Source organism: Poecilia latipinna, unplaced genomic scaffold, assembly GCF_001443285.1.
Source record: "Poecilia latipinna isolate Pla-1442-1.1 unplaced genomic scaffold, P_latipinna-1.0 Scaffold1161, whole genome shotgun sequence".
Lineage (NCBI taxonomy): Eukaryota > Metazoa > Chordata > Actinopteri > Cyprinodontiformes > Poeciliidae > Poecilia > Poecilia latipinna.
In genome coordinates, this window is record NW_015113777.1 from 29,331 (window position 1) to 44,590 (window position 15,260).

At 39.0% G+C, this 15,260-nt stretch overlaps 1 protein-coding gene across 2 annotated transcripts in view; it reads right to left on the reverse strand.

Annotated features, from left to right (window-relative positions):
* The window catches only part of LOC106960171 (sodium/potassium-transporting ATPase subunit alpha-2-like), a 43,162-nt gene extending 28,893 nt beyond the window's left edge, over positions 1–14,269 (reverse strand). The window contains exons 1-8 of one of the 2 annotated variants that reach the window (XM_015053139.1): positions 14,180–14,269; positions 13,338–13,488; positions 12,738–12,787; positions 11,807–12,651; positions 10,566–10,601; positions 9,991–10,065; positions 6,454–6,513; positions 5,424–5,627 (exon numbers count right to left, since the gene is read on the reverse strand). In XM_015053139.1, the coding sequence (XP_014908625.1) occupies positions 5,424–5,627; positions 6,454–6,513; positions 9,991–10,065; positions 10,566–10,601; positions 11,807–11,818 (387 nt within the window). In that variant the 5' untranslated portion in view covers positions 11,819–12,651; positions 12,738–12,787; positions 13,338–13,488; positions 14,180–14,269. The remainder of the gene's footprint in view (positions 1–5,423; positions 5,628–6,453; positions 6,514–9,990; positions 10,066–10,565; positions 10,602–11,806; positions 12,652–12,737; positions 12,788–13,337; positions 13,489–14,179) is intronic. The other variant, XM_015053140.1, reaches the window with a different exon arrangement.
* Between the last annotated feature and the right edge of the window lie 991 nt (positions 14,270–15,260).

The window sequence follows — 15,260 nt, forward strand, 5'->3', positions numbered from 1 at the left end:
TGAATGCGCATATGAAACTTGGGGGTTTGGTACCTCAAAAAAAAAAAAGGTTAAGAACCACTGCTCTAGACTTTCACATTTGTTTTACTGGCATTTACCCAGGATGCCATGCGTTGTAGTCTGCTTCCTGTTTTTGGAGCTGATCTCTGGCCAAGCTGACCAGAGATCTGGTCTAAATAAATAAACCGTATTTTCTGAGTAAAATAACAAAAGTTTATAAAGAGAACTTTTTAATTGAATTGGTTCAATTTAAAAGTAAGATCAAGAGGGATTGAATAGATTTTTTATGAAAACTGTGATGATCATCATTTTCCTTTCACTTCAGAATTATCCACATTTTTATGTTTGGTTGTCAAATAAAATCCCAGAAGAAAACATTTTAGTTCAAAGGGATATCAATATTTATACAAGTCGCTGCAGCTACAGAAGTTCACAAGCACCTGTAGAACTGAATTTTTGTCATCTTGACATTCAGCTTTAGTCCAAGAGAGCATCTGTCTGAAACTGTGATCCGTTGGGCCACCAAGAGAGTGATTGTTGCTTTGTAGTCTTGTATCATTTTCAGAGATATGTTCTGGCATATTGTTGTTTTGCTTTTGGTATCTATTTTCAGCAATGCTGCGAAAAAGCTTCTACGGGTTCATCTCTCACTGATGCAAACAAGACAGCCAGTCAGTCTGGATAAAAGCGTCTCCAGCTGGTGCACTCTCTGCCTTGGACTGCTGGAAAATAAAAGTCTTAAACCATGAGAAGTTTGCTTTTTTCCATGGTTCTGCTTTTATTTGAGTGCAATAACAGAACATTCTTGCTGTTTCCCCCTTGAAAGACTTTTTTTTTCTTTTACTGTGGATGTGCAAATGTTCTGAACCAGGAAATAAATCTGTATCCTCAGAAAATCCCCTGTCACAGTTAGCATTTGCCACAAACATAGTGTTTTCTTTCCAGCTTCTGCTCTGTTTTGTCCCTCATGGTATTTGCAGATTTTTCCTCTTTATTTTCCCCTCTACTTGCTGTGGAGGAAAGCTGCTTTCGCTCACCTGCTGTGCAGAAACGTAGGTGCTACATCTGTCCCAGCAGGTGAGTTTGAACATTTTAGGCATGAAACAGCCAATATACAAACATCTAAACATGAAACTTAAAACTGTGCAAATAATTATCCAATTTAAGGACAATTTTAAACACCAGAAAATGTCAGAACACTTTTATCACTAGATAATAAGCTTTTATCTGACAATAGGCATATGCGAGGCTCTGTGGGAGATGATTTTAATCTTAAATAACTGTCTGAATTTTACAAAGTGTCAAAGCTGCAGTCAGTGAGGGCTTTGAAGCAGCTCAACAGAGCGTCCAGCTTTACACACTCAGAACTGAACGGGGAGATTTAATCACAGGGAGATAAAGGTTATCGTGAGCGTGCACGGCTGTGTCTACTGTATGTTATGCAAGGGTTTAATGCTGACTGGAGAGTAGTCAGAGCTGAATGATGATTGCATTATGACTCAGAGCCATAAGGTGCAGAATGAGTGGCGATTACTTTATTTGCTCCATGGTTGGCATGAGTAATTTTCCAAGGGTGTGCCAGGAATTTGTTGTTTTTTGTTTTTTTTTACATGCCTCTCATTGGGGAATGGGGAGGAATCGGGGACAGTTTTCACCCTACACACAGTCAAAACCAGGAAAACTTTTAAAGCAGGGGCACCAGGATGAGGTTGCTTTGGGTTCAAAGCTTCGGCCCGTTTGCTGCGTATCGCTTAATTCTCTTTCCTGTCAAAATACTGTTCAGTAAAGGCCTCCAGTGATTATAAAGCCTTTAAATAACAACAACAAAAAAATCCAAGAGGCAATCTTTATTGAGAGATGTAGGAAAAAGTGAAGCTGCTGAATGCCTCTAAGTATGTTATTTTGTAATCATTAGAAGAGAAGAGCTACCCATCACACTCCACTTTAAGTTAATATGGGATATTTACATCTTTTATTCAGAATGATGTAATTTTCCTGGGGTATCATATTGCCAGCTTATGTTTAGTCAAAGTCACATCAACATGTTTTTAATAGTCTCCAGTGAGAGGAGTGTGTGTTGAACAAAGGGCAGCGCTGCAACACAGAATGTAAAGAAAAACAAACTAAGATTTACTGCAAAAATAAAATGGTGTGCATTAAAATTTTGTGCTAATCCTGAAGACAAAAAAACATAATCTATAAATTTACCATAAAAAGTAAATAATCTGTCCATTTGTGTTTGTGGTTGGTTAAGTCCTGTTTGTTTTTAGCCATTAATAGTTATTATATATCAAAATACAATCATAAATAAAGATATTTTTAGCTGATATGCTGTCAAAATTCATGTTTCATGTGTTCAATAATACGAAATCTTCAATAACACAGAAAAAAGTCACTTAATTTTGTTTTTTACTCCTTCCTAGATTTGTCTGAAAAGTTACTAAATAGATAAGGTCGTTAAGTTGACAACAGCCAATCCCTTCTGCTCATCCAACACTTGACCACGCCCCTCCATGTATCTTGGCTCCGCCCACTTTTGGGGTACGTTTTGAAAAATGTTCTGGGGGCGGGGCTATGCATTTACATCTGGCTTGAATACACATTAAAGTTGAAGAATTGCCCCTTTTTGCCTTCAAACATTCACATTATAAACCAATTCCATTTTAAGATGAATCATGAAATGTTCAGTTATTGTGTTTTTTTTAATAGTTTACTTTTGATTGTTTTTCTCTTTTTAATGCTCTTAAAATACTTTACAAAATACAAAAACATATCATTTGGTATATAACTGACAGTAACAGAAGCAACTTTAAAAAGCATTGTTGAGGTTTTCTGCCAATTTGCCAATTTTATTTATAACCACACTGAATGAGCTCTCTTCTAAAAATTTTTAGGATGGTCAAGCATAGCAAAATATGTTATTTTCTGCAAACTAATAGCGAGCGCTCATTTGCAGATGGATTTTGGAGACTGCAAAGCTCACACGTTTGCTCTCACTAACCCGGCAGCATATAGAGAACATCATACACCCAGGAGCTGCACCTCATGCATGGAGAGCTAAAAATGTTGCATTTAATGGGAGAAACTTCCCACAAGTGAAGGCATTATGGTATGTTGTTATAATCGTCAAGCAATTTTGTTCCATAATCCTCTAAATATGTTGAGTAAGTGATGGTTCCTGACAGCCGGGAGGCTTGTTTAATAACCAAACTATTTTAGTGCAAAGTTATTCTATTGTATTATATTTTGAAGAACAGCATCTTGCTGATATAAGCATTTGTGTCATTAATAAACTAATTTATCCTGGGATAATTTAGCTCATGCTGGAGCTACAGTTTCTTCACTTAAGATGGCAGAACTAAACACTACTGGAAAGAAATATAGTGCTTCATTTTTTATTTTTACTGGATTTATGGTGTTGTTCATCCAATTTTATTAGTTTTAGATAGAAAAAGCTTCGTAAGCCTCAGGATTGGACTAGACTGATAAGTTTGTGCAGAAAATGTAACGGTCTGATTTTGTATATAAATGTTTAATGTCTGGTAGTTTTATTGTTCATAAAACTGAGCAGAAACTATAATGTCCATTCACGCAACTTTGAGCAATTTGTTTGAGTAGATTTATGATTTTTTTAGGAAATTAAACAAGAAATAACATCTCAGAAGATAATTTATCATTTTACAAAAATAAAACCAGGTTGTTAAAACTAAACTACAGTTGATAGTTTTGCCTTGAAGCTTCACATCGCCTGTCTGATGGTGTGTTGGTCCCTGTTGTGCTAAACAGCCTCCACATGTTAAACCATCCACTTCAATAAACCCGTGGAGATAAGAGCTGCGGCAGCAATAAGATGTTAGCATGAGACAGTTTTCGTCGTGGAAGTTGTAAGGTGAGCCTGGGTAAATCAAAGAGATGTGTTACGTCATCGAGGTCTGAGTCATTTGGAGGTAAAGTCAACACCTCAAACCTGTTGAGATATTTTTTATTTTGTGTCAGGATCTTTTATCCAGCTAAAAGTGGCCCCAGCCATCAGGGAATATTGTTTAAATGGCCCACAACAATGCTTAGGTAGGTGGTTTGCAAGTATGGTAAGTGTGATACATAACTCAAGCTTTTCCCAGCAGAACGAGCCACTGTATTGCCTCTGCAGGCGTGTTTTTCTTCCCATGCATCCCGAGTTCCCAGGTAAGCGGTGCACATGCATCCAGCCATTCATATGATGTCAAATAAAACCTAATTCATCACAATCAGACCAGACCACCTTCTTCCTTTCCTTTCTGGACTGATTCAAATGTTCAGATGCCCACTGTTGGTGGGCAGAGGTTGGCATGGAAACCCAGACTGGTCTGTGACTATATAGCCTCACGGAAACTGTAATGTGTTGTGTTTGGAGCACCGACTTCGAGCTCATTTGTTTTACTGCACAGGCCAGCCTTTGCTCTCTACGTGCATCGGTGACCCACCGTTTCTTCCTTGAACTGCTTGACAGATGTAAACCCTGCAGACCAGGAACAGCCCACAGGAGCAAGCAGTTTTGGAGATGCGCTGACTTGGTTGTCTGTTTTTTGCAATCTGGCTGTTGTCGAATGTAACAAATATATTTCACCCACAGACAGCTGCTGTGATGAGGAGATAATTAGTGTTTTTCAGTTCACCTGACTGCAGCCATAATGTGTATAGCATGTTATCACTGCACAGTGAGAATAGTTTCTTATCCTTCAGAACTTCAATAAAACACAACTTGCAAGGATATGTCTGAACAAGATGAATGTAGCTTGGAGAAAAAGAATGTAACCATAAATAGGGACATGCTGATCCGATCACGTGGTTCAGACTGGATCAAGCATTAAATACCAATAAGGGATCAAATATATATGTATATTTATTCTAAAAATGTTATTCCAAACAGGAACAGTATCTGCAGTTATGTGAGGTTATAATCAGACTTATCTCAAAACAACACACCTGTGTGACTAAAACTAAACTGCTGCATAAATATATATATATATATATATATATATATATATATATATATATACACACACACAAAAGCTGAAAAATTGTCTGAGTCTCAGAAGTTGGAGATTTTTCTAAAGTCAAATATTGTCCACTTTTGGAACTTTTTTTTCACTTTTTCTTGAAAATTCCTGTATTTTTTAGAACACATTTTTGAGTTTTAAAATTCAGACATTTCCTTGTGTTTTTTCTAGATTTTTTATTTTTTGCGGATGTTTACTCCTTTTTTTTCTGTCTACAATAGTCTTGGTATGCATCATACAATCTCGGATCTCTGATGGGGACGCCCCTAAATTAGAGCATGAAGTAGGCGTCAGTACATCTGTAAACAGGACGTATGCTCTGGCAGAGCTGCGTCTCCAGCTGCGTGAATAACGTGCTAAATGTTTTTACATGCGTTTTCTCACATTGTCATTGACCAGCTCGTCCTCCGTAGCAGCCTGGATGCTGTAGGCCAGGAAACAGAGGATAGCGCCGATCCACAGCAGGATGGAGAAGCCGCCGAACAGCTGACGACAGAACTTGACCCACTCTGGGGTGGTGGGAGGCGGAGTCAGCGCATTCGGACCGTCCCTGGCCAGAACTTCTGCAGCTCTGGCGTTGGTCAGGCCCTGAGGGAGAGCAATTTTTAGGGATGAATGTCCTTCTGCTTGCAGTGGATATCTTTTTACAACACAACGGCCCAGTTTTTACCATGGCTTAAAGGCAATTTTACTGCTTCAGCTGCAGAACATCAAGAATTCCTGCCTGGCCTATTTAACACAATAAGCACAATAAACTAGGTGACTCTGCCTGTAAGAGTTCCTTAGCTGGGACTTTATGGAACATTTTACTCAGATGTCATGGTCTGATTTACATAAAATCTCTTTGTATACTGTAAATATCTGGAATACAAAAATGTTATTAGACTTTCTAGGAACTCGCACTGAATTCATTTGTGCTGCCTGAACCTTTACCTGTGCTCCCAGTGACTCTATTTTTCCATAATCTAACCACGATAAAAATCTGCTTCAGTTCACCTGCAAAGCTGCAATATCAACCCGAACGGCAAGCAGCAAATGTGGCTGCAGCAAAAAGGCTTTGTGATGCGTTTGTATCTGTCCATGTATGTGATAGTAGGACTTTTTTTTTTTTTTTGTATCAAAGAATGCAAGTTTGTTTGTGTGTGTGAGGGATTAAAGATGAAGGAGAGCCCAGGTGAGCCGGGCACGCCGCAGTGGGTCGAAATCAACCAAAGAAGCGCTTGGTCTCAGTTTGCATGTTGCCTTCCAGGGAAGGCAAGCACAGATTACATCTTTATGTGGGATATTACAGCAGCTCTTTATTGTGTGCTTGTGTGCAAGTGAAAATACAGGCGGCCTGTGTGTGTGTGTGTGTGTGTGTGTGTGTGTGTGTGTGTGTGTGTGTGTGTGTGTGTGTGTGTGTGTGTGCCGTTACCTGTGTCAGGTCCACTCCATAGCGTTTTCCCACTTCATCCACAGATATTTTATGGTCATCCTGTAAGGATAAAATATTTCTTTGTAACTTGTGCTTCGGCTGAACACAAACACAGTCTGTATTTGGCAAAGCATGAAATGAAAACTAGTTATGATTCTATAAGGAGTCATTCGGTGTTATATACTATGTGATCTGAAGCTGTATGGCTGCTGCAGAAAAAGCAAAGCCCCACTGCTGCCCCGTCTTACTGAAAAATGCTTTATTCTCAGTTTCCAACTGGAGCCGGAGGATTCAAATAAATGATTCATGTCTCATGACAGATCAGAGAGGTCAAAGATGTCCGACCCCACCGCATCTCATTGTGCAGAATGCATGAGCATTGTTTTCTGTAAATGTATGTCTGCTGCATTCAAGAATGACAGCTTATGATATTATGCATAAGGCAAGCTCTCCAAATGTACAGAAATGCACGCTCCTGTAAAATGATTGTGTTTTGTGAATGTATTCTAATCCAGAATGAGTCACATGTTTACAAAGTCAAAGGGACAATTTTGTTTATCTGAAAGCGCAGCTGGAGAACGGGTCAAAGTGACATTTTGTTCTTGGCAGTATATTGCTGTTTTTCACTGATTGTTATCATTTCTGGAAATAATTTAAATCCTGTCCTCTGTTGATGAAAAGAATGTTTGTATCCAGGCTGAGTGAGGGAGTGACTGACAATGAAAATAAGAACTTATTTTGCAGAATTTGGTCAAAGAAAGCTGGTTTTGGCTAAATAACAGCTGTGAAAATCAGATTAAACAGGAAAATATTGGCTGTCTGAAGCAGGGTTGAAAACACCTAACATCAAAATTTTCTGTGCACATTGAAGTGAACATCTGGCTCAATCTGGGGTAAAAAGTAAACACGATGCTTACAAGTAGAAAAAAAAAATTATTTGCATCATCCATTATTGAACTGAGCCTAAAATCTGGATTTCACACAGCGAGATACACACACACACACACACACACACATATATATATATATACATAAACTTTAAAACATAGCTGGGATGATTGTTTTCACTTTATAGAAGAACTTAAATAGAGCACAAACTCACTCTGGTGACGATGTTCTCAGGTTGGAAAATCAAAGGAACGTCTCTTTGTTGAGTCACGCTAAATGAAAATTTGATCATGTTTTATGCTTTCTCATTTTTCAAATGCACAGTTTCAAGTTTTAACAGGTGGTTTTTAAAATTATGTTTCTGTAACGACTTCAGCTGCAGTGACTAAAATATGTTGGTTCTGAAAGTCCATCAGGAGTTTCTCTATTTTCAAAGCTCTTCAACGTGTTTGAACACTTTCAGTAATTTACAGACATCTGCGCTATTGACTGTTAAACTTTCATTCTTTACTTAAAATTTTTTCCTCAACTTTCCTAATGTGAGGAAAAAAGTTTGAAGCAGCACGATTTCTTAAATTTTCCTTCAATTTATCCAAGTTTGGTAAAACAACTTCATGCCCACCTTTAGTTCTCATGGTTGTGCCACTGACCTTCTGTCTATGTTTGGTTTTAAACAATGGGAATTGCATTTTATCAACAAAAGGCCCTCATAAAAACCTGAGTGTGCAATAAAACCTGATTGCCTGCACATCATTTCACCAGATGGAAGAAGAAACGTTCTGCTAATTCCTGCAGAAAATGGCGAATATTTGTACTAGACGATAACCGTGGACAAATTAGCAATTACTGGAACTCAATTACTGTTGTGTTCTAAGTTTACCAGAAGCTACTATGTACTTTCAAGAACTAGGAAAGTTCTTGAAAACTTTCTGCTTATGTACCAGCATATTGTACAGAAAAGCCCTATTCATAAAAAGTTCCATAAAATCTACCTTCAAGTTTCAGGGAATGAACCTTAATGTAAATCACCTTGTGCTGCAGTTTGGTTCTTTAAAGTATGTGGCCAGTTCTGGGAAAGTAACCAGTAAGCTCCAAGAAGGTTTTTGGAAAATAACCGATATGTTCCAGGAACTTATTCTATTGTTAGCCACCTGAAAGCACGGCCTAACTCCTGAATGTGACTAGCAAGTAGTGACCAGGAAAGTAACCAGACATTTGCATAAAAGCTCAAAGAAGTGTCTTTGGAGTTCCATTAATTACCATAATTATCCTTCTGGCAAGATAGCCAGTAGGTTTTATGAAAGTGCTCAGTAAGCTCCAGAAAATACCTCATTATTTCTGGAAAGGAGCCTCTAAGTTCCAGGTAAGTATGGTCTGTATCATGGCGTACGGCCAAATAGTAAGGCAGACTCAAAATATTAGGATAATTTTCAGTTATTTTAGATACAAAAGAAAATCTATATTGAACAGTTTCTGTTCTTAGAAACTTTTAGCTTGACTCCTTTGTAAGAACTTCTCTGTGTTTCTCCAAACTGGAATCTCCCTGATTGCTGTTTCTGCCGTGTGATATACTGGCTGCCCATAAGTACTCCTAACAGCTGCACTGTCTCATAAAAACTCTAAGGAACCAGTTTGGTTTTCCACAGCCCAGAAACTCAGCTTGGTGCCTTGTCACTACATCAATAAAAAAATAAAAGCCTCTTCCAGTAAATGGATAATCCTTTTCTCTTTATCAGGTAGGATTTGATGGTTTTGCAACGGAACAGTTTTGTTGGTAATATTCCACAAATAACCCGTAATCATGTCATCTTTGGGGGTCTTTTGAATTTAGAAGTTCGCAGTAAGACATTAATCAGCAATCATCTCTGGGAATTGCGTCAGTCTTACAAAATAAACAGTGTTTGTTTTTTCTTACCCAGCATAAAAAAAAAATCTTTCACTTTCTTTACTAACAGAAACCTCAGTCGGCAGGAAGTAATTTGGCCAAAACTCATCTGAACGACCTTGTGTTCTCAAAACATTTAGCTGTTATTTATATTGGGCTATAGCCAGTATTGATCCACCAGCAGCTAGAAGTGATTAAAGGGATTTACTGTGTAAAAACAACGGAAATGGGAAGAACTAAATGAAGAAGTATATGAAGCAGAGTGATGAAGGTAAAATGTGACAATCACAAAACTCACTGTTGACAGTTTCAAAGGGATTTTCCCCTTTAATCAGGTGCAGGCCTACTTTATTATTGACAGGAGTTACTTTATCACACGTGGTGCAAGAAGTAAAACTTAACCCAGTTTTCATGGGTATCGCTTGGTGGCTTTTTGACAGCACCTCAAAGAACTGCGGCTCTGCAAACGGCAGAAACCCGGCGCCAGGCTGCTGGTGGCCCACAAATTATTCAGAGTCTTTCTGAGTACAAAGCGGAGCAGCCAGAGGGAGGCTGAGCAGATAGAGGAGAAACAGGCCGGCGTTGTGGTTCGTCTGCAGCCGACTGCACAGCAAAAGTTGGATTGCCATTTTGTTTACGGGCCACCGTTTTCATTTATAGCCTTGTTAAATAATCTGGTGTCTGTGGCGTAGTGCTATTTGGAGATCATTTGGGGGCAGCGGAGATTAAATCAATCACGGCACAGGGACGGCATGTTTTCTCACCAAGGCCACCTCCTTCTTCAGCTCTTCCAGGTCCTTCTCCTTCTTCTTCCTCTTCTCTCCGCTTTCTGCCCCCCACTGTGGAAAAACACAGATGCAACAAACAGCAGCCTAAACCAAGGACATTTACATTCATGGCAGTATATTACAAGCACAATGAACTTGTGCATGCCGTTTCATTTCAATCTCCCAGCACTATTGGCAAACCATTCACGGAATATGGAATATATATATATATATTTTTTTTTTTTTTTGCCACAGTGGAAGCAAGCGTGTGTGTGTGTGTGTGTGTGTGTGTGTGTGTGTGTGTGTGCGTGTGTGAGTTGGGAACAGTTGGAAGAATGGCGCATCATGGAAATCATCTGCCGCTGTCAGTCTCCTCTTAGCAAGCACGTGTGCATGTCAGTGCAGCAGTGAAGGAGGGATACGGCGGGAGAATGTGAGGGGAGAGCGTGCACGTGAGTGACACGGTGAAAAACTAATCAAAAAAAGAGCCAAAGAGGGAGCGCCGAGCCGGTGGAGAGCCTGAAATGTGTCTGGCATAGCAATTTCCCCCCACTGTGCACGAGGAAGATTACCAGGCTGTCCTCCCATAAAGCTAAATGGAATGAGGCCTGATGGAGAGAATACAGGGAAAATTACAAAATAACGCAGATAAACAGCAAGCGAGGAGGAACAAAACTTATTGGGGAGGAGGGCCATCATCCTGAGATGGGGGCTTTTGTTGCTAAAGAATGCTCACAGACTTCATTCCCCTTAAACATGTTGGGAGCACAACATACAAACAGGGCCTCGTAAAAGTAGTTTGCCATGCCACAACCACAAACTTGGATTTCTATTTACTTTGTATGCAACTAAATAAAGCTAGAGGACAAACAACAACATGAAGGTTAAAACAAAGCTGATCCACTGCTCAGGTTGGAGAATCTGGGACAGGAAAATAGAGATAAAGCTTACTTTGGTCAAATGAGATCAAAACTTGACTTTATTTTTGCATATTTTTAAAATCCTGAACTGTGTTTGAACTTCACCCTGCACACCACACGCATGGGAAGACATGGTGGTGACGGCATCATGCTGCGGGGATTTATATCTTTCAATACAGGGAGAAGCTTATCAGAGTTGAAGATGGAAGAAGCGCCACAAAAGCACAAAGTTTTGCTAAAATATCTTAGAACACTTGAAATGAGACAAAGCTAACTTATAAGTAACTTTTCAAGAAATAGGAGTTTTTTAGGTCAGTAATTTTAAAACGCACTAAAAATAAGCTCCTATATCTTTTTAAAAGATACTTGTAAATTAATTTTGTCTTATTTCAACTGTACCAAGATATTTGCACAAGAATAAATCTAAGTTTGATGGGCTTAATTTTTTTTAAATTTACAGCTGTTCTTCATCTAAGCTGACTGAGATTAATCTTTTTTCAAAGAATTTATATTAAAAATTTGTCTTTAGATTTAGAATGGTTGTAAAACAGTTGCAACGTAGCACAACAAAGTTTTGACTGAAAGCACATGCTACATGTTTTAAGTTTTATTTTTTTTAAAACCAGCATTTTGAACTTTACATGTCCTTCATTTTGTTGGTTTATGACCCAAAAAAATCCTATTAAAATGCAGAACTTTGTGGTAGAAGATTGAAATTATGTGAAAATATTGAATTGGTGTGGATCCTTTTTGACCGGTTTACCATTTCTGCTCCGTCTGGTTCAAAAGCCATTGCTTTATCACATTAAAACTTACAGGTGTTTAAAAAAAAGCACTTTTTTTCTCATTTCTTTTTTTTTGTTGTTGTTGCTTGAAAAAGGTTATGAACTTACCCCTCTGCCCATAGTTGGTGTCCAGACGTCTGCAGGTTAAACGGTAAATGACGAACTCAGCGGTCTGGGATCTGCTGGGATCTCCCACCAACATGTGCAGAAGACACTGCTGCTGGCTTTTTTTGGGCCTGGCACCCTGCACCACACCAAATATCCCATTCCCCCCCTCAATGTTCCCTTCTCTCTGGGTAACCTGAGCTACACATCCCCTGCCCCACACCATTCCCAGGGTTTCTCTCCCCTCTCAACCCCCCACATCAGCAAACGCTTCCCCACCTGCTTAATATTCCCACACGTGGCTCTTCGGTTAACAACAGCTCATCAATCACTGCTGTCAGAACTACAAATGAAACCTTGCTCTCTACATAACGCATACAGTATTTACAATAAACATGATAATGAGGGATCGATAAGAGGCCTCGAGGTTTATAATGAGGAAGCAGCAGAGTGTTCAGCTGTTGGGATTCTGAGGCAGTCCTGGTGTCTGTTGTCCAAATAGATGAGCGAAGCAGTGAGCTGTGCCACTGAATCCAGTTTTCATTGAGTCTTCAGCTTGATTCAAAGCCAATGCAACGCCTCGGTTGGCTCAAAGTCTGCCGTCTTTTCCGACATACGGCAGGTCAACCACTGGGCTCGCACAACAGATGCAGCAAACGATCCTGTGTCAAATAAGCTCCAAATATCTCCTAACTAATTGCCAATTACTTTGAGGCTTGATTTTATGCTTGAGTTCTTTCCGCACTGCAATATGACTAATCCCCCGTAAAGTGTCTACTTCAATATCCTGTGCCACGCTCCTCACACAGGTTTCTGGTCTTTCAACATTTTCCAGAATCTCATCCAGGCTGAAAGAAAAGGTTAAACATGTCACGGAGAGCTCTGTAAAACTAAATGGTACGCACTGCATCGCCAAAAGTATTGGCTCTCTTACCATCACACTCATGAACTTGAGGGTTTTCTGTGTCTGTAACAGATCCAACACTGCAAAGAATACAAAACCATAGCAAGTATTTTTGGTCTAGTGTCTTGTGTGATCATCTTAGTACACTTAAAATATGACAAAACTAATCTACTAGTGTTTTTTTTTAGCAAGAAATAGGAGCTTGTTTTTAGTCAATAATGTGCCTCATAACTCCTTAAGAAACATTGTGGAGTGAAAACTGTAGAAAGGTCATGTCACTGATTTGGCAGTATTTAGGATATTTAAAGCAAAACATTAATCAATAATTATAGATAGACTGATATGAAATGCTTATGTTTTTCAGCTATATCATCCAGTCTCTTTGATTTACTGCGAAATAAGCCACAGGACCTTCCTCAGAAGCTTCTCTGAATATTTTATTTGTTCTCCGAGAAACTGAGACGAGTCCTTCGTATGTAGTTTCTATTGCAGGTTCATTCTGTGTCATCACTTTTGATCTCCGTTCACATCATGAACAACCTCTTCCTGCGGAGCTGTGGGCTGATTTCTGACCTCATTCGTGATCATAATACATTAACCTTAAAGCTGAGGGCAATTTCCTATTTCTACCTTTTGCCAATAACTGAACCACCAGCTGTCAACTTCTCATGCGGCTTAGTGCGGATGGTTGCTGTATCCCGTTCCAGTTTTGTGCAGACCTAGTATCTTGTCCCTGACAACCTTTAACAGCTCTCTGGTTGCGACCGTGGAGGAGGGGAGGCTGGAAAGGAAGAAATTGATTTGGTGGAGATATGTGCTTAATGAACATAATGAGTTGAGCTCAGGAGGATCTCTAATTGATTGACTGATTGATCATGTGCACACAACCAATCTGTGGGAGCCAGAATGCTGACTAGCCTGTTGAGGATCAAATACTCATTATCCCCTGCAACAGAAAGTGAAAGCGTTCATTGTTTCTTAAAAATACATCTTAAATTTTTATTTGATGCCAACAGCAACTGTTGTATGTTTCACTTTGTAAAGATTATCATCATTAAGCTGTAAAGATACTAAAGTAAGTCATTATTTCATCTTTGGTTTCAACCCCTACCATGTTAGTGACTCAGCCGCCCAACACAATAAATGTCTGATATTTGGGACGTTGATGTCTTAATTATCTTGTGCTACTGGACAGAGAGAAGATCTAAAAAGCATGCAAAATGAAAGCCTTCTGTGAAATCATTGTTAATTGATCACATTTAACAGAAAATGTAATCATAGACAATTAGTATACAACATAAGCAAGGACTTGATCACTGTGTGGTCAGCTTTAATGTGAGAGGTACATAGAAGAGAAGGAACTTTGGAAACATCACGAATAAGCTAAAGACCGTTTTCATCCACATGGCAGTGAAAGCCTGAAATTACCTGGGGGGAAAAAATAAATAAATAAAGCAACAGAACACATTTACCTTCTCGGTGAAACTTAATTCCTTCAACATTTGCAGCAACATGTTGTATATCTTCAGTAAGTAGTGCCATTTTCTTTGAAGCCATCTGCTGGAGCGAACACATCAGAGCCAGTGACTTAAAGAAACGGAATAAGCAGATTAAGAAGACTGGCTCTGTTTTAGAGGCTCCCATAAAAGCCCTGCAGCTGACTGGAGAAAGAATAATGTTCCACAAGCTGCTCAACATAACAGACAACACAGCAAACCTCCATGTATCACGCTAATCAAACAACAAAGCACCTTCAGTCATGCTTGTTTGGTTCTTTTGTCATAACGATTGGTACAGGATGTCACTTATGCTTGCATAATAACTCTTCAATCATTATTATTGTTTGTTCATGTTCTTTGTTTGCAGCATACAGCACATTCAGTCACAGCACACCTGTGGAATTGCCTATTAATGCAAATAGCACATCAACCAATCAGAGCTGCAACTCAGTGTAGTTGGGCTTTTATGGTAAAGATGAATTGCTGAAGTCGAAATGGGAAAGAAATGAGAGTCTCACATCAGAAACTCCTGATACATGGGATTTTAACACATAAATATCTTGAATTTAAAAAGAAAATGTTGCAGCAGATACTATGTGGTTTGTGTGTCCTCGCAGCATCCTTCATCCTGAATGCACAGAACTCCAGCACTATGCTTAATATATTTACAAAAACAAAAATGTGGGATACAGTGGAAAGGGGGATTTATATAAAGATATGCAGACAATAAATTTGCTGCAAATGTACGGTGCTATCATCTGAATTTAGACCAATTTCTCTGAGGAATGTTTCCGACACTTCTGAGTCTACTTTATGCCATGAAGAATTATCTTCTGAAAGCATCAGGGAGTTCTGCTGGCAGTGTGCACCTAATATAACGGTGGTGAGTGCACGCGTTTTATTCAAATCATGTTTTTAAGCAGGTGAGACGACGCAGGTTGTCTCCTCAATAAAATAACCTATGCTGATTAGGGCTTTACATTCTGGAAGTAGGTTCATTGAAATAAAAAAAATAGCATTCATGTTTTCTTCCACTAACTGAACATATTAAAAT